Source organism: Typopeltis vanoorti, chromosome 8, assembly GCF_054136105.1.
Source record: "Typopeltis vanoorti isolate ZY-2024b chromosome 8, IOZ_Tvanoo_1.0, whole genome shotgun sequence".
In the NCBI taxonomy this organism is placed as follows: domain Eukaryota; kingdom Metazoa; phylum Arthropoda; class Arachnida; order Uropygi; family Thelyphonidae; genus Typopeltis; species Typopeltis vanoorti.
In genome coordinates, this window is record NC_143556.1 from 4,359,032 (window position 1) to 4,380,110 (window position 21,079).

Consider the following 21,079-nt stretch of genomic DNA (forward strand, 5'->3'; position numbering starts at 1 on the left):
TGGACAATGACTTGAAATTAGGAGCCACATTGCACAAGTTGTGAAGACGTATAATTTTATAATTTATATTGTATAATTGCCATGATATGGAGGACCCTGACATGCAGAAATACAGAGGTTATGATGCAACTGTATAAGGCCTTGATCAGGTCTCATTAATATGTGCAGATTTGGTTGCCAGGTTTTCATGGTGATGAGGATATGTTGGAAAGGGTCCAGAGAAGATTCACAAAGGTGGTCAGTGGTCTTTGCAATGGGGAGTAAGAGGACAGATTGAGAAAACATAAATTGCAGAGCCTCATAAATAGGAAGGAGAAGGAGGGATATGATTGAGACATATAATGTAATGGCTTAATTGTTTCCCATCTGTTTCAAGCTAGGCAGTATTTGTTATCAGGTTACTATGGAAGTGATTTTTCATAGAATGGGAGGGGGAGTAGAACAAGAGTCCATTGCTCTTTGACTCTGCATTGCTCTCCCCAATTTTGCATCATCTGCAAACCAATATATAACCCCATCCCAATATCATTAACATAGAAATTGAACATAGAGAATAAACTCTATAAAGAGGGTGTGAGCAGAGGAGGGAAGAGAAGGTTCTTTGCATGGAGAGTGGTTGTGAGTGGAATGCATTGCTTGAGTGTGTTGTGAATACAGACAAAATGAATCAGTTTAGAGCATGTTGAATGAGAATTGTGTGCAATAGTGTGTACTTCCCCACAATAAGTCTCTGACTCCATGGAGGTCAGATGTTAATAATAATAATAATTTTGGCTGACTGGGGATCTTCAGTTCTTTGCTGGTGATGCAAAGTTGGGGAGAATTATAATTAGCACTGCTGATTTTAATTGCCTTCAAGAAGGTTTATAGACTTTTGACTTAAATGAAGGGGTTAGATTGTAGTTTTAATATTAATAAGTGCAGAAATAAAAGGCTCTAACCCATAGGGATAAGGATAGGGATACTACTCTGAAATGTAGGAATAAGGAGGTGATTGTGTGCGTTGTATAAAGCACTGGTCAATCTATACTTGTGCTTAGATTTGGTCACCTGGTTTTCATTGTAAATTGGAAAGATTGGAGAGTGCCCAAAGACAAGTGACTGAGACAATATCAGAACTGTCTGGAATGCTGGCTATGGAGAGTTTGTTGAACGAATAGGTGGAAAACAGGTATTATGTTAGAAACATCGAAGTTAGTGAGAGGATTTTTATGGGATTAATTCAGATTGAATTATAAAAAGAGTAGAAGACAAGAGGGGGAAAATCAGAGGCCATCTCTGGAACTTATGTAAGAATGTAGTGAAGAGAGGTGTGAGGAGTAGAATTTTTGCATAGAGAATTGTCAGTGAATGGAATGCATTACCAGAATATGTAGTTAATGTAAAGATGTTAAGCATTTTATGAGTCAGTATACTAAATATGTTGCCATTTGAATGAACCTCCCACAATGAGTCTACCAACTCCATGAAGGGTATAATAATAATAATATAGCATTTTCAATGAGGATACAGAGAACAGGATGGTAGGTCTGCTGATGATAGCAGATTAATTGTAGCTAAAAAGAGTAAGAAGTCATCAGAAAGACAGAGATGTGGAATACAGTTCATTTGAGACAATCGTGTGTGAGACGGAATAGATCCAAATAAACAGTAATTAGCTCTATAGACCAGATGGTACAAGTGAAGATGTAGAAGCAATGAAACTGCAAATTAGCATGATGAGTACAATGGGGGAGTAATTGTTATTGGGGGGATAACTTTAGCAATGGGAACATAAATTGCAAGGAGGATAGATCACATGGCAGGAAGGAAATAGAAAGTATATACCTTGTAAGAGATAATAACTTGAAACAGCATCCTATGAAGGAGAACTTTGGATATAAGAGCACTGGATCAGGCCTATGATCAGAAGACCTTTACATAACCATGCCTCCAACTGGGGTTGGTGAACATGCTGTCTTGACATGAAAGGTTGCCATACATGAAATTTTCAGTTCAGTAGTATATGTGGAACTACAACATAGAACTTAGGAGGCAGCTTGAAGAATGAAGAAGAATGGCTGGCATAGAAATCTGCAAAGAAAGGATGTTAGCAGTGTATGGGAAATGGTTAAGGGGTGTGTGAAGGAAGCAATATCCGACTGTATACCTATACATCAGGAAGATAAATCAGGTAGGAGTTAGATTAATGAGTGGTGTCTTTAAGCAGAGCTGCAAACATAGAAATAAATTGTTGTGGAGAAAGGAGTACAAGGCAGGCAGGAAAAGTGATCAACATGGTAAGAAAAGAAATCCCAAAGGAAATTCCAAATTCTTTTGTTATGTGGCAAGTAAATGGAATGATGGGGGGGTGCTGATGGTAGTGAGGTGACAAAAGCAGATAAAATTGTTCATTTACTGAGTGATCACTTTTTAAGGATGTATCATCCAAGAGAGGATAATGCTCTGACAGGAGTAAACAAGAATTAATATGAGAATCGAGGATAATGAATTGTAAGTGCTTAGGTTACTGTAGAATCTCAATGCAAATATGGCCATGGGATTAAATGGAATATCAGCTGGCATAATAGAATAATGTACAAGGAATTGGCACTACCTCTAGAATAGATTGTTTAATTTATGAAGTCACAAGAGAGTAGAAGTAGGGCAAAATAGTCTTATTGCATGAAGGAGTCTTTAAGAATGAGGTAGAGAATTATAGACTAGTCAGTATATCAGGAGTGGTAGCAAAGAGAGAAGTTGGTCAAAAACAAAATCCAGGAATGGGTGGAAAAGCTCCCATGATACTCTTGGGAGGATAACTTAGCTTTGTATAAGACAGGACCAGTAATGTAATTTCCAGTAATTTCCTCATTTATTTATACTAGAGCGACTGTTGAGTTGGGTAAAAGGAATAGTTACATGATGAAATTGCTGAATTTTGCAAATGTGTATGACAGGATATTATATTAAGGAAATTATCTCTTACAGAAACTGGAGTGGATATGAAATATATATGGAGTAACAGAATCCAGGAGAAAGCCTGTAACTAGTGGTGTACCATAAGGCTCACGCTGTTTGATTTGTAACAAAGAAAATAATTGGAAGGGAACTATTAAGTTGTTTGCTAATGATGAAAAATTAGGTAGTGTAAGTTAATCTAAGTGATGGAGAGAGCCTGCAGTATGATTTAAAAAGGTTGACAGTAGGGACAAAATTAATGAGTGTGAGCTTAATATGGAAAAGTATAAAGTTATCCATTTTACAATGAAAAGATTACCAGTTGTGTATACTACACTCATGGAACTGGACACCAGAAAACTTGATATGCACTCCTGATACAGGCAATTGCAAATTGCCTGTATTAGAAGTGCATATTACAAAAGTGGCAAAAGTAGTTCATAGAACTACTTGGTTATTAAAGAGCACGTTAATAAGTAGATATAAGGAAGTTCTCACTGCATTAAAGATTTAATATAGTCACATCTGAATTACTGTGCCTAGGTCTAGTCACCTGGGTTGGTTGGAAGATGTGTTAGTGGAGAGGATCCATAAGTGAGTGACCAAGACATACAGGGTGGCCATAAAATTAATCTCCCTCTTTGGAGGCATCTGTAGCTAAAACCAATAAACGGAATCAGACCAAATTTTATATTCAGACTTTTGAAAGCATGGAGAGATGATTTCCGTGAAAACAAGATTTAGTATCAAAAGTCGCCGATAGGTGAAATTTTGGCACTGGCGAAGCTGAAAACAAGTGTATAATTACATTAAAGGCAGATAAAATGGAATAATAACATTTCGACGATGTAAGCGACAGCCGCGTCACTCATTCCAACTGAATATGTGGTGTGTTACAATGATAATAATAATAATTAAAGTAAAACAATAACTTGTGAAAGAGACAGAAATTAATGTAGTGATTGAACTCACAGGAAATAATGTTTTATTCATCAGAATCAGGGTCTCCCCTGGACACATACATGATTTTCAATGTGCTAACCTTCCTTGTGTGCAACAAATTGCATTCAATGTGCAACATGCTCTACAGCTGAGCTTCTTGCACTACTTTCTGTCCTCTGCCAGGTCTAACTCCTAGTGATCCTATTTCTTCAAACTTCTTACTCATAGCTCTCAGTATGCAACAGCTGACATAGGACCTATACACAGGTTATAAAGCCTTGTAAATTCCCGAAGGGCCGCTACGGCACTGCACTTTTAAGGTAAAGCAACTTAACAAGTAAAGCATGCTGAGGCAAGGTGGATGCATATGGAGCACAATTCGTCAGTCATTTGAACCTGAATGTTCCCAATCTCTTTTTAAGTGGAATTGGTGGTGCTGCTGTCACGTACTCACAGTAAAATTTGCATAATCCTTTTTACCTGCATTTACTGCAAATATTTGACTGCTTTCGGCTCCGCCAGCACCAAAATTTCTCCTATCGGCGACTTTTGGTGCTAAATCATTTTTTCAGAAATCATCTCCCCATGCTTTCAAAAGTCTCAATATAAAATTTGGTCTCATTTCGCTCATTAGTTTTAGCTACAGATCCCTCCAAAGAGGGAAAGTTATTTTATGGCCACCCTGTAGAATGTGGATCTGTGGAATGCTCTTTATGATCACTAATTGATATTTTTGGGTTGTAGAAAAGATGGGATATGATAGAAATATTTAGTGTTTGATGTAGAGGAAATTTTTTAGCATCTAGCTAGAATGAGCAGAACAAGGAGTGCTTTGTCAGTGATAGCTACAAAGATATTGTGTGAATAGCATGTGTCTCCTGATATGAATCTTTGGTCTCCATGGAGGTTTCTATGCAATAATAATAATACCGCAGTCAATATCTTTCACCTTATTCTACTTTCTTACATGTTGCCTCAGTCATATCTCCATGACTGAGAAATACACTACACTATGTTGACAAAACTATTTGGACACCTTACGTGCCATGCTCCAGAAGATAACCTTGACATAAAAGTCGAAACGTCGAATCTACGACGTTTCGACTTTTATGCCATACAAATTTCAGAACCTACCACACGCAAATAATCAGGAAGTATCCTTTCTTTTAAGCTTATATGGTGATCCGAATGCATTTTTGAAAATTATAGAGACAACTAGCGTGTTTGAATAAAAACTTTAGTTTAATATAACTAAAATCTACATTCGACGTTTTGACTTTTATGTCAAGGTTATCTTCTGAAGCATACAACTATACACAGAAAACAAGATACACTACATAATGTTGGAGGTTTAATGGATTTTTTTACAACATTCAGAAAGGATTAAAAAGAATTTAATACTTCCTATATTTCGTCCTAGTCACTAAGACATCTACGGGGATTACAAAAATAACTAATGTAACATAACACAAATATCATACAATACTAAGCCCAACCACGTGGGTGACACTAAAGTCCTATCTAGGTGGAGCGCCCTCTAAGGGCGGTTGTAGGTGGCCTGGAATATAAAGTAGGATCTCTGGTGATGAGTGTTTCCCAAATTTTCGGAAGCTTAATGCAACCGTATTTATTAAGATTTGGTTGATTTCTAAGAGCTGCTGCTGCTTCTAAGAATAGTCTCTCTTTCTTGAATTTGCTGTGATGGAGCATGGTGGTTTTCTTCCATGATACTCTGTGGGTGGTGTCCAAGACATGGTCAGCCAAGCCTGAATGATCATAGTTGTGTTTACAGATGTAAGACTTGTGTTCCTCTAGGCGGATGGATGCTGATCTGCCTGTCTGTCCAAAGTACGCCAGCTTACAGGAACAGGGTACTTTGTAAACTCCAGGCAGAGAGACAGGAGGGAGCTGATCTTTTGTAGAACGGATAAGGGTAGCAAGTTTGCAGTGGGGTTTATATGCTGTGTGTAGGTTGTACTTTTTTAGAATCTTGGCTATTTTTTCGGATGTGCCATGGATGTAGGGTATGGTGACGGCCTTATAAGGGTAATGCCACAGTCGTTCTTAATACCAGTGAATACAATCGCAAAATGAATATTATCCTCCATGATCGTGCCACCTACATCCCGCTAGAACACGACCCCACAAAAACACAAGTTAAAAAATTAAAAATCTTACTTAAAAAAGTATCTTCCTGGCCCTACGACATCACGAAAAAACTTAAACCTTTCTGCTCCCGTCCCCCCTGAATTTACGGCTTACCAAAAATCGACAAACCCAATTCCCCACTCAGACCTATAGTAGATGCCACCAATGCACCTAGCTACAGACTGTGTAAACAGCTGGCCAACTCTCTGACCCCCCCTCACTGGAAGGTCCACTTCCTATATAAAAAACTCAACCCACTTTAAAGCCCTCATAGAAAATTTAACCTTGAATAAAGCAGACATATTGGTAAGCTTTGATATCTCCTCTTTGTTTACTAATATTCCCTTAACTTACACCTTATCTCTCTTACAAAAAGTTTTCCCTTCTGACATCTTAGATCTCTTTTCCTTTGCCATTAACTCTGGGTATTTTTCTTGGAAGAACAAAATTTACAAGCAGATAGAGGGAACTACCATGGGTTCCCCCTCTCCCCCCCTTGCTAATTTCTATATGGAAGATTTTGAAAAACGAGCCATAGACTCAGCCCTACTCAAACCTTCTATCTGGCTAAGATATGTAGATGATGTGTTCTCTATTTGGCCTCATGGCCCAGAGACATTAGACTCCTTCCTCAGTCATCTCAATAGCCTACATCCAAGAATCCAGTTTACTATGGAAAAGGAAAAGAACAATTGTTTACCCTTCCTAGACACCTTAGTCACACGTCTGCCTAATGATACACTTGCCTTCACTGTATACAGAAAACCCACACACACAGGCAGATACATTCACAAACTCTCACACCACCACCCCTCTCAACAATATGGCATTTTTAAAACTCTTACCAAGAGAGCCCACAATCTTTGTTCCAGTGGAACCACCCGCACTACTGAGCTTAACTACATACACAACACTTTCCTCTCCAATGGCTATAGCGATCACAGTATCAAAAAAATAATTAGTTCCTCTCCCATTCCCGGTCCTTCTCGTCAACAAGAATTTAAAAATGCCATCACCATACCCTACATCCGTGGCACATCCGAAAAAATAGCCAAGATTCTAAAAAAAGTACAACCTACACACAGCATATAAACCCCACTGCAAACTTGCTACCCTTATCCATTCTACAAAAGATCAGCTCCCTCCTCTCTCTCTGCCTGGAGTTTACAAAGTACCCTGTTCCTGTAAGCTGGTGTACTTTGGACAGACAGGCAGATCAGCATCCATCCGCCTAGAGGAACACAAGTCTTACATCTATAAACACAACTATGGTCATTCAGGCTTGGGTGACCATGTCTTGGACACCACCCACAGAGTATCATGGAAGAAAACCACCATGCTCCATCACAGCAAATTCAAGAAAGAGAGACTATTCTTAGAAGCAGCAGCAGCTCTTAGAAATCAACCAAATCTTAATAAATACGGTTGCATTAAGCTCTGAAAATTTGGGAAACACTCATCACCAGAGATCCTACTTTATATTCCAGGCCACCTACAACCGCCCTTAGAGGGCGCTCCACCTAGATAGGACTTTAGTGTCACCCACGTGGTTGGGCTTAGTATTGTATGATATTTGTGTTACGTTACATTAGTTATTTTTGTAATCCCCGTAGATGTCCTAGTGACTAGGACGAAATATAGGAAGTATTACATTCTTTTTAACCTTTTCTGAGTGTTGTAAAAAATCCATTAAACCTCCAACATTATGTCTTCACAGCACTTAAGCCTCTATACACGGAAAGCTACACTACAATCAAACTGGTTTGTTAAAGATACTGACCAACTGTTACAACAATTGTTGACCTGTCCTCTGGTGAAAAAAAACAGAAAAAAAAAAGGGTCTTTTCCAGGGTACATTTGGCCGAATTGTCAGTAATTCTTTCAAGTACTTGTAGAATGTCTGGATTAATATAGTTCGATAGTTCGGATTGCAATTTTGAAACCAGATTTTGTGTTGTAGCTAGGTTTTGGCAGGCTGTTTGAATTTGTTCTCTGAGCATTGCTTTTTCTGTGTGGTCATAAATACGAAGTGCCTTAGTGGACGTAAATTTCTTTTTTAGCCTGATGCAGATAGTAATAAGGTTATTGTCTCTGCAGCTCTTTAAAAAGGCCAGCCAGTTGATCAAGACGGAAATAGGAATCTTTAACTTACCATAGTGATTGCAACGCTTGTGGGTATCATTTCCATGGATGATCTGAATCCTTTCTTTTAAGCTTACATGGTGATCCGAATGTATTTTTGAAAATTATGGAGACAACTACCGTGTTTGAATAAAAACTTTAGTTTAATATAACTAAAACATTCGACATTTTGACCTTTATGTCAAGGTCATCTTCTGGAGCATACAACTATACACAGAAAACAAGCTACACTACATTCAAACTGGTTTGTTAAAGATACTGACCAACCGCTACAACAATTGTTGGCCTGACCTCTGGTGAGAAATATTAATCCAGACATTCTACAAGTACTTGAAAGAATTACTGACAATTCGGCCAAATATACCCTGGAAAAGAACAAAGAAAAACTCAAGACCAAATTCTAGTTTGAAACAATGGCAAAATATGGCGGCCAATCACAGGAATCCATCAAATCAGAAGACCTCCTTCTCGATAAACACCACCAATGAACAACAAACAAGGGAGACAAGGAGCGACCAACCACCAGCAAGCAAGAACCATGTGATCGACCTATCAAGCCACACCCTGAACAACGGCGAACTTATGCTACTGAATAAAGGACTTAACTACGCAATAACACCTAAAAAGGTAAACAAATTGGATTTTATCTACCACATGGAAAGAGGCATTAGGTCCCTACCTAACAATATAGCAGATAAAATACGACTAGAAACTAGTAATATCCTAAACACTAAGTAAACCATACAGAACAATTTCACAAAAACAAAACTAGCAGCAATTAAGTCATTAAAAGCCAAACAAAACATAATAATAACGAAATCAGATAAAGGCAATGTCACTGTCATCCTTGACAGGTCAACATATGTACTTCAAATGAATCAACTAGTAGCCGATAACAACACATATAAGCTGGTAAATTATAACCCAACAAAAAGGATAAAGGATAAAACAGAGAAACTACTCAAGTCCGTCACTTCTTGGCCACCAGACACGATTAAAAAACTCAAACCCTACTACGCTGGCCCCCCAGAATATATGGGGTCCCGAAAATACACAAACAAAATGTGCCCCTTCGACCAATCGTGGAAGGAATAGACAGTCCCAATTACCATTTAGCCAAGAAATTAATGGCAACACTCAAGGAGTTGGTAGGACTGACTAATAAGTCGACAAAGACGACTTATTAGTCAGTTTCGACATTTCTGCCCTTTTCACTAATGTCCCCATCAATGACACAATTCTCCTAATAATGTCCGGTGGAAATTTGTTCTCCAGAACAAATTTCCACCGGACATTACAGCCCTCTTTGCCCACATACTACAGTCCGGTTACTTCGTGTGGCAAAACAAATTTTACCTACAGAAAGAAGGTACAGCCATGGGCTAACCATTATCCTCCCCCCCCCCCCCCCAATCGCTAACTTCTACGTGGAAACCTTTGAGCAAAGGGGTCTTGATTCCGCCAGGCTAAGACTGACAGTCTGACTTAGATATGTTGACAACGTGTTCGCGATCTGGCCGCACAAGCAACAAACGCTAAACACATTCCTTCGCCACCTGAACAAACAACACGAACGCATACAATTTACCATCGAAATCGAAAATCAAAATTCGCTCCCATTCCTAGACACACACACTAGTCACACGTCTTCCTTCAGGAAGTCTATCCTTCACGGTATGCCGAAAATCGACACACACTGGCCAATACATACATGCTAATTCATACTACCACCCATCACCAAAATATGAATTCATTAATACCCTTAAAAACAGAGCTAAAACAATTTTCTCTAACCAGCAAGCCCTGAAACAAGAACTAAAAATAATAAGCGACACATTCATAAATAATGGCTATAACAAAAATACTATTAATAAAATACTCCATAAAACAACAAGTGGAAGTGGTTTGATCAGTGGGTTGTGATTATTCAAGGTAAAAGGCTGTGAGCAGAGTTCTATTCTCTCTCTCTCTTTAATTAAGTGCCTCTGTAGCGCAATTGGAAGAACGACGGTACATTGCGCCCTTCGATTGGAATAGGCCTAAGTTTGATTCTCGTCGCGACGGGAGGAATCTTTATCTGGTCGATTTCAATCGAAGGTGAGTTAGCCGATCTCATATGGAGGTAGCAGGGTTTTTTCTCCCGGAAACTCGGATTTTTCATCCCGCATACATACAAATCGGCCCTTCAGAACACACGCAATTTACAGACAAAAATTACTAGTTGTGGTGGTGTTGGAAGTGGGAGGTAGATGGCGTTGATGAAGATGATTCGTAGTAGAGGTTAGGTGTAGAGACAGTTGTAGATGTCCTCCCACGATGAGTCTTTGGACCCCTTGGAGGTATCAGGAATAATAATAATAATAACAAATCTAGATTACAGTAAAACCATAACCATCCCATACATTATAGGGTTATCAGAAAAAATCAACAGAATCCTACAACATTATAACTTCAATGCCACCTTTAAACCACCCACTAAACTTAAAACCATATTCAACTCCTCTATGGATCCTCTCCTCCCATTTTCACATCCTGGAGTCTATTGCATCCGCTGCACCTGTAACTTACCGTACATTGGGGATACAGGATGGACAATCCCTATATGCAAGAAAGAACACATTAGACACATTAAATATAACCATTATGGTGAAGCTGGCCTCTCAGACCATGCGCTCAACACTTACACCAAATCAACTGGAAAAGCACCCGCTCTTTACCCCACACAAAAACCTGGTATGAAAGGAAATTTAAGGAAGCCTGCGAAATCCTGATAAACCACCCAAATATCAATAACAAAGATGGCATGAAAATTCCAAGGATCTGGATGGCACACATTCAGCCTACCTAATATATAAGCTCCAGCATAAATCAGGACTCTAACCAATCTTCAGCTAGTATTAGAAACCATTCCATACCAAGTGGCTGGAATGTAGAGGTATAATTATGATGTTAATATATGTACAGGAATACCTTGTATAGCGCGGTTTTGAACAACGCGGGTTTTATTATTACATACACTAACATTGTCAACACTGACTGGCGACTCTCGGGCGCCGCAAGTGACAGCAGAGAGCCACGTTTATGCAGTAGTTATTCGATTGGTTCTCACGTAGACACGTTCTTTCCCCGCGGCATTTTATTATTTACGTTAATATTAGTATTTAATGTTTTTTTTATTATTTAAGTATGAGTGAAAGAGACGAATCAAACAAGACACTGTTGGAGTAACAAAAAAACGCAAGTGGTTAACATTAGAGAAGAAACTTGAAATTATAAAATGTCACGAAAATGGCGCTTCGTTTGCTAAAATAGCATGTGAGAATTCAATGAATGAGTCATCTGTATGAACAGTTATTCAGAACAAAGACAATATTAAATAACATGGAATGAGCACACTGCTTCTTTATGTCAAAAGTGATCAAGAGAACTCGATCTTCTACAATGGAAAATATGGAACGCCTTCTAATGATCTGGATTGAAGATTGTAATCAGAAAAAGATTCCTTTGAGTCAAATGATAATCCAGGCAAAAGCAACAAGTCTATATGACAAAATAAAAGAAAATTAAAGCTAAAATGAAGGAGGTACAACCAGTGAAACTTTTATAGCAAGTCGCGGGTGGTTCTACAGTTTCAAAAAGCGTATGGGACTCCATAACGTAAGAATCCAAGTTGAAAGCGCAAGTGCTGACACTAAAACTGCAGAATTATTTCCCAATGAATTGAAGGAGCTTATTGAGAAGGAAGGCTACACAGATGACCAAATTTTTAACACTGACGAGACTGGCTTGTTCTGGAAAAGAATGCCATCGCACACATTTCTAGCAGACAAGGAAAAAACACAAGCTGGGTATAAAGTGTCAGAAGACCAATTGACACTTTTACTAGGAGGTAATGCTTCAGGTGATTTAAAATTGAAGCCACTGTTAGTGTACAGAGTGGAAAATCCAAGAGCTCTTAAGGGCTTTACAAAGAACAATTTACCTGTTCATTGGCGTTCAAATAAAAAAGCGTGGGTGACTTGTTCATTTTTCGAAGACTGGTTTAAAACTTGTTTTTGCTCTGAAGTTAAATCATCATCATCATCATCATTATCAAATTCCTGCCATGTACCCTCAAGGGGTGTACAGGATATGATAGTACTACATGAAAAAAATTACATCATTATTAATTTCCTATCTACAATTTTCCTCCAAATCAGTCTGTTACTCGTCAACACTCCAATATTATCAGCTCTTATATTTCTATCATCTAAAGCACTTTGTACTGTATCAATCCACCTATATCTTGGTCTTCCTCTCGGTCGTTTTCCTGCCAACCTGGCAGAGAACACTTGTTTTGCTAATCTTTCCTCGCCCATTCTGTTTAAGTGACCATACCACCTGAGATTAGCTCTGCTAACGCATTCCTGGATGCTGACAATGTCAAGTTCTTTCCTAATATCCTCGTTTTTAATATGACACTGCCATTGATGCCATCTGTTCACGCCTATAATCTTTCTCAGGACTCTCATATCTGAAGTCTCTAGTCTTTGGTCAAGTGTTTTACTTCTGACCCAGCTCTCAGATCCATAAGTTAAAACTGGTTTGAACACTGTCTTGTATACAGCTAATTTCTCTCTTATTCCATATGAATTTATTCAATTGACTTCCCACCATACCAGCTTTGCTGATTCTGTTGTCTATTTCTATATTTAATTTACCATCTTCAGTAAAAATCGTGCCTAAATAGCTGAAATGTTTTACTTGTTCCACAGGTTCTCCATTCACATCCACACACACAGTTGACATTTTCAATGATTCTGCCTATTTTCATTGTCTTTGTCTTTTTATTGCTGACCTTCATACCATATCTATTACAAGAGCTATTCAATTTAGTCAGAGACTAAATTGAATCCTTTTAAAAATTTTCTTTTATTAGACAATGCCAGGCTATCCAACTCTATTGACTGACTTAGATGAAATTTGTCATGTTGTACCATCATTCTATATTTTGCAAGATTCTGAAGTTAAAAGCTATTGTAAAAAGAATTCCTTTTAAAAATTTTCTTTTATTAGACAATGCCAGGCCATCCAACTCTATTGACTGACTTAGATGAAAATGTCAAGATTCATTTTTTCCCTCCAAACACAACATCAATTCTGCAGCCGATGAATCAAGGCATTATCTCCACTTTCAAGGCTTACTATTTAAGAGACGAACTTTTTCTCAAGCTATTAAAGCTGCAGCAGAAGAAGATTCTTGGACTTTGAGTGAATTTTGGAAGAAATTTAACATAAAAGATGCCATTCAAAATATTTATGAATCTTGGCAAGATGCGACTCAAAGCAACATGAGAGCCGTGTGGCATAATATCTTGCCGCATTGTTCAAAGGACTTTGTTGCGTTTGTAACACAGAAATATCAACAGAAATTGTGCAGATGGGCAAAGATCTTGGTTTTAGAAGTTTCGATTGTAACAATGTGAACGAATGTATTGATTCTCATTCAAATTATCTGGATGATGAAACCCTTTTGGAGTTGGAACAACAACGAGTCTATGAAGCAGAAGAATAAGACGAAGATGATCCCACTGGTGTCATGGTTGAAGAATTTTCCTTTGCTGACCTTTCAACTTTTGTGAGAAAAATCGACGAAGCTTCCGACTTTCTCATAAATGCCGACCCGAATTTGGAAAGAAGCATCAAAGTGAGACAAAGTCTCAATAATGCCATCAAATGCTACAGAGATCTAGTACTTGAAGAGACAAAGAAGACAAGGATGGTTCAACGAACACTAAAAGACTACTTTAGTAAAAAAGTAAATTACTGTACGCTAAATTAAAGCAATATTTGTTTTGTTTTCTACAACTTTTATATCAGATTAAAAGGATTTTATTTGTTATTCAGTTAATAAAAATAACGTTTTTTTTTTCATTTTTAAAGATTTTTATTATCCTAAATTTTTGTAATAAACAAATTAAATTGAAAACCTTTATAAATAGACCTCGAACAACGCGGTTTTGCATAGCGCGGACTCTTCTTGGAACCAATTAACCGCGCTATACAAGGTATTCCTGTATATAGATAGATACTTGTTGTTGTGCCCAATGCATTTCTACAACCAACAAATAACACTAATAACAGGACTCTAGCATTGATGTATAATTTTTTTTTTTTCACCAGAGGTCAGGCCAACAATTGTTGTAGCGGTTGGTCAGTATCTTTAACAAACCAGTTTGATTGTAGTATAGCTTGTTTCCTGTGTATAGTTTTATGCTCCAGAATTTTGACCTTGACATAAAGGTCAAAACATCGAATGTAGATTTTAGTTATATTAAACTAAAGTTTTTATTCAAACACGGTAGCTGTCTCCATAATTTTCAAAAATGCATTCAGGAAGTATCTTCTTAAGTCTGATAATAAAAGGTAGGATGTACTGCATGTTTTGCACTGTACTCACTGCCATAATGCTATGTTCAGCTGAACTGATAGATCTCCAATGGGAGATGGTAGTTGAGTGCTGCATCAGTGGTCATTCTGTCTGTGATATTGCTACCCATCTCAGTATATCAAAATCAACTGTTGCTTATGTCACTCACAGATGGAAAGTTGATGGTGATACCACACAAGAAAGCACTGAGAAGCAACCAACACTCACTGACCAAGATCGATGAGCTCTGTCTCTGAATGTTTGAGCATCCCTCATGTCATCAGCGGTGTACATCGAAGTCAACTTGGAAAATGCTTCAGGGACATCTAAGCACTAGAACTGTCTGCAGAAAGTTGCATGCCTTATATTACCATGGCAGAGTTGCTGTGAACAAGCTACACATCACCCCCCCCCTCCTCAATGACAAACCACGTTTGGATTGGTGTTTTTCACACTGTTCCTGGATCACAGACGATTGGAAAAGGTTCTTTGGAGTGATGAATCCAATGTTTCACTATAACGGTCATGTTTGGATATGGAAATTAGCTGGGTAAGAACAGTTCTGGCAGGACTGCATCCTTCCAAGTGTCAAGTTTGGTGGAGGCTTGGTCCACTGGTGGACGTGCCCCAAACCATGACATTTGATGGCTACCTAGACATCCTGGACAACCTCGTTCTTCTGGGGCTGTGGAAGTATTTGGCAATGACCCTTGCATGTTTTTGCATGACAATGTTCCATGCCATATTGCCCTGTGTGTTCAAGACTTATTATTATCAACACCTGACCTCCATGTAGTCAGAGGCTCATCGTGGGAGGTACTCACTATTGCCTACAATGCTCATCCAACCGCGTTTTATTCAATGTGTCCACATCCACAACGCACTCAGGCAATGCATTCCACTCACCAACCACCCTCCATGCAAAGAACCTGCTTCTCACTCCTTTGCTCACACCCTCCTTATACAGTCTCCAGCAATGGAGATTCTTGCATTCCCTCTCTAATTCTATGAAAAATCTCTTCCATGTCTACCTGATAACAACCCCTAACCAGTTTATGTCTCAATCATAACCTACCCTCTTCCTCCTATTCACGAGGCTCTGCAACTTGCATTCCCTCAATCTGTCCTCATACTCCACATTCCAAAGACCACTGACTACCTTTGTGAATCTTCTCTGTACCCTTTCCAACATATCCTCGTCTCGCCATGAAAACCCGGCGACCAAATCTGTGCACAATAATCCATATGAGGCCTGATCAAGGCCTTATACAATGGAATCATAACCTCTCTATTTCTGCATGTCAGGGTTCTCTGCATCCATAAAACAAGGTTGAAGTGTTGGACAGGCCGGCTCAGAGTCCAGACCTCAACTTCATTAAACATCTTTGGGAAAAATGAGAATGCCAATTTGCTCCAGACCATAGTGACCATCATCAGCCTCAGCAATGGAGATAGCTTTGCATGAGGAATGGAAGAATATTGCTGTTGCGACATATCAGAAATTGGTTGAAAGCATGCCCTGAAGGGTAGCTGCTGTCATTCGCGCTTTTGTTGTTCATTTGTCCAGTATACCTCTAATAATGGAACTGTCATATATCATCACATCCTCTTTCATCTATTTTTGCTTTTTTGAGCTTCCTTCTTGCACATGTTTTATTTCCCTTCCTAGGAAATGAAATATGCCAAGAACTTTTTTCTCTCCAACTCTAGTGTAATATTGTGCTGCACTCATCAAAGTCTCAAAAATTTCCATGATTGTACCACTTTTTTTTTTCCCTATTTCTTTCTTATTTTCTTTCTCTACTCTTACTTTTTTCCCACCACTTCTGCTATTGTGTGCCCTAATATACCTCCATTCTTGTTTGAATTTTGGATATTATGCATAACTAACTGCCACATTATGTGATTTGAATTTTTGTTCCAAGGGTGAATATTCCGGGCGTGCTAGATGTGGGGTGCTCATCCATGAAATATCAGTATGACCTGATATTATATTTTTGCATTTATTCCTGTTAAAGACTCCCCTAATTGTTTGCAGACTTCGCGCGATTCCTAAAATTAAACACAGCATACTAATGCTTCATGAAGAGGGCATTTTTCGACACGCAAACATTGCATCACATTCGTGTTAATAGCCTGGGTGTGCTTTCAAAATACATACACCTTTGAACCCTTTGAAAAGATGTAAAGAGGGAGCAGTGGGTCAAATTCTTAGTGTACTAGTATTTTTAAACCACGCAGAAGGCAAGGCTGGGTGAGCTCAGAGGCAATAGCACCTAGCAGCTGTGATTGGTTATTGTGTCAACCAATCCAACTGAACATTGTTATTTATCATGAGTTGCTGTTTTTGTTTTCTGAGTTTCATCTGTTTTGCATGCATGAAGAGTGAAGTGACATGGTAGGCAAATTTTTATATATAATATAGACACAGACAAGTTTTTAATGTTATTTTCCATAAATGTATAACTTTTTTTATCCATATTTACAACGAGAAACAGTGTTGACGATTTACTGAATGTCCGTTTTCTGTCAGAATGTTTGTGGATAGTATAATAGTACTCGAAGGAGGAAAGCCTCGTCCTCCTCTTCCAAATTTACGGAGCATGCACAAAGATGCAAAAACTGAGTACATGAGACACTTTTCTATTTCACAATACAGTACAGTAGAATGGTTAACTGGATGCGAAGTACAGTCAAGACTTTTTTGTTCACCTTGTTTATTTTATTATTCTCCAAAGAGAAAAGCATTTGGAATGAGCATGGATATTCTGACCTTAACCATTTAACTGCAGCGGTGCAAAAACATGAGTGCTCCCAGTCACATGTTCAATGATTTTTAAATCTCAAGATGTTTAGAAAACAAAGAATTGACACTCTCCTTGACAAAGAAAACTGAAGTTACTCATAATAAACAGGTAAAGAAAAATAGAGACATTTTAAAAAAATTAATTGATGTTGTATGCTATTTGGCTAAGCTAGAGCTTTCTTTGAGAGGTCATGATGAGTCTGAAGATTCAGCTAATCGAGGAAATTATATAGAATTTTTAAATGTACTCCATGAGTATGATCCTCTTTTAGACATTTAAGGACTTTTAGCTTCAGCTATTGTTCATTTGACCTTTATGCTTTACATATTTAAAATTATATTAACATGTCTCGTTTGCACCTAGGTGTCTGTCGTTCCCTTATTCCCTGGCGGATACTAGCTTTTAGCATATGTATCTTCTGCATCAAGCGGTCACATTTTCACGAAGCTTTATTTCCATCCAGACACTTCAATGCAATTAGCATTTAAGTGTCTGGATGATAACGAATATCTGAAATGCAATTCAAACTGATTTAAAGATATATATATATATATATATATATATATATTCATTTTGCTTTTCATAAATTGAACGATTTCTGGATCCAATGGCTGTATTACAAACAGCTGTTACACGTATTTTCTGGAACTGAAAATTTGAAAGTGGATGTGAGGACAAATGCATTTAATTAGTTATGTTTAGTCTGTTCTATCATATATGCAGCCCAGCCTGCAGGAGCAGAGTGTCTTTCCATTGTGTGTCGTTCGACTTGTCTTACTAATTGTTTCTAAATATACTACACAGATGTTAAAAATCTGTTTACTGTATTTAATGATAAACAAAGTTAATTGTTTCTCTTGCTTGTGCAGTATAACATCTCTTGAGGTTGGAACATTTTTTTAACAGTATAGCAACATTTTTATTCTAGTGTTTGGAAACAACCAACATAAAAATTTATCTATTCCTAAATAAAAATTAATACTTCTGTGTATTATAAGACGTTGTTGATCTGCAACAAAATACCAGCATATGTGAAATGGATTAGAAAGAAGAGCCGCTGATACTAAAAAATAAAAGAAGAAGCTAATGAATGTAGGATTCCCGAAAGTGTGGATAATTCCGATAATGATCAGATATTATGTATCCTGTTTTGCATAAAATATATACTGAGTCTCAGTAAACAAAAGAAAATTTTCTATATTCTATATTCTTAGAAAATGGAGCGAAATATACACAAACCAGAGAAATACACATAACATGCGCAACAAATTTTGCGATATGATTTGTTGCTCCATCAAACCATATTTATTCCTGCCATACTCTATCTCCTTGTAAGTTTTTTTTTTTAATTATGCCACCATAAATTCACAGTTCACTTATTCATGTCGAGACTTTATAGGATTGCACTATTCACTCTACCCAGCAACTTATGGGACACATATCACAAATGTTAATTCGTTTTTCATAAGTATTTCTACTCACACTTATTCTTTCTTTTCATTTATCATTCTCACATGTCTTATAAATGATGGTTTGAATATTTTCACCTTTGAGTGATGCAAATATACCAACCAAATAGAGCATTCTCCTTCATTGTTGTTATCTAATAAATCCTAAAACAAACAGATTGTTCCCCCACTCTATGCAGATATGGTTACAATTAATTGATAAAGTAAAGTATTCAAAGTTATCCTGCAATTAATTGCATTGGACCAATTAAGATGAGCGCTGATGTGCTATGCACTCTCAAAACTTTCATACATCGATAAAAATGCAATCATAGGATCAAATTGATGTGAATTTTGTAGCACACGTTGCATAACCCACATGACAGCACACCCAACCGAAATGGGCACGCACACCACTGTTTTGTTCACATTCAAAATCTCAAAAGCTGACAAATTATCATAGATTTCTAGCAAATTCTAGTACAATTTTCTCTTTTTTCACATCAACTATTCACACTGGCAATTTTTATACCAAGAATTCATAATCTGAAAGGTTCAGTCTACTTGCTAACTGCTCAAACTGTGTACAATTTACTTTGCAAACTCTCGGAACATCTTCCTTTATTGACTGTTCCAGTGGCTACCTAATAACAGTTATTAATATGATTATTGCAGGGTGGAATATCATTGAACAGGGTTAGATGTCCCAATCAGTTTTTTTCTGTTCCTTGTAAGATATGTTATAACCTCCAAGTCATCTAGCTTTTAACTTTTAAGCAACTTATATCTTTGTATAGCATATTTAAATAATCACACACACACACACACACACACACACATGCACTTCATATGAAGAACATACATATACACATGTAAATAACAGTAATATATGTAAATATGGAAAACATGGTATTCATTAGAATTCTTACCTCGTCCGGTTCCAGCACAAAACATTTGATCAGTGAATATGCCTGTTTTCCCTACCAAACTTAACTTACAAGTAACTCGAGACTGAATAGGAATCATCAGTTCTTTTAAGTGCTTCACAGTACCTTTCTGTTTGGTGTCATCTGGTTTTACTCTTTTATTGTGACCCCAGCCAATCACAAAACTATTCTCCTTTTCCTTATAGAGATCTGTGTCATTGAGTAATTCTAAATAAAAAAAAAAAAAGAAGTTGAAAAATAGGTTTATAAAGTTTCTTCTTTATTAGAAATCCTCATTAATGTTATTCACACTCAAGGATGCAGGGGAAATATATATACAGTATATAAAATCATTTGATGAAGCTAAATGATGACTCATTACAGAATATTGTTATAGAACTAGTAATAAGCTATTATGGATGTTTACAAATGCCAGAAGTATTTGAAATAAAGAAAATGAAATTATAACATTAATAGAGTATCTTTGCCACAAAAATTGTTGGAATGGAATAAGTGAGATACATGGTTAGATGAGAATGACATACTGACAAGAAAGGAGTAAACAGAGGCAGTGGTGATTTTGAAGCAGTATGGTATGAGAGAGAGGTAGAGGTGAACAGAATGAAATCTCTAGTTGGGTGATGCTATAGGCCTAGTAATGTGGAGAGCAGTGAGAAGGAAATGTATAAGGGTGATCATTATGAGTGGTTTTATTATAGTAATATAGACTGGAATGAAGAGATAGCATTTGAGGGCAAAGAGAATGAATTTCTTGCATTTTTGAGGGACAACTACCTTTAGTAGTATGTAACAAAGGATACACAGGAATGAAGGATTTTGGATTTGATTATCTCATAAGACAACATTATTGTAAATCGAGTGTTAAATCTCTTTCCAGTTGATGAAAGTGACCATGAAGTGATTACTTGAAAAGTGGCCAGACCTCAAAGTATGAGGACTTTGTGAGAAAAGAATATATGTGGACCTATAAGGCTGGTGATTATGACAAGCTCAGGAGATCAGAATGAAAAATTAGATGGAAAGGAGATCAATGCTGCTTCACGCCTGTTTTCACACCTTATTTGACATACTGACCTTGAGAATGCATTCATACATTGCCTGTTTCAGGCAGTTATGAAATGGTGAATGGAGATGAAGCATGCACTTTGGAATAGGAATGCATTATGGAGGCAGCACAAGAGGAGTGGTGTTAATAGTCAGTTGCATAAGGAGTACAAGAGCATGCAAGAAAGGTAACTCACTTGGTAAGGGTAGAAAGGATATAAGTGCAGTATGAGCAGAAGTGAGGTGCAAATC

The 21,079-nt window shown here is 37.5% G+C and overlaps 1 protein-coding gene across 1 annotated transcript in view; it reads right to left on the reverse strand.

Moving 5' to 3' along the window:
- Nucleotides 1-21,079, reverse strand: part of LOC150103690 (complement factor B-like) — a 271,622-nt gene that overhangs the window by 16,630 nt on the left and 233,913 nt on the right. Inside the window, exon 16 of the mRNA XM_090396496.1 lies at nucleotides 19,766-19,990. Coding sequence (XP_090252622.1) covers nucleotides 19,766-19,990 — 225 coding nt within the window. The remainder of the gene's footprint in view (nucleotides 1-19,765; nucleotides 19,991-21,079) is intronic.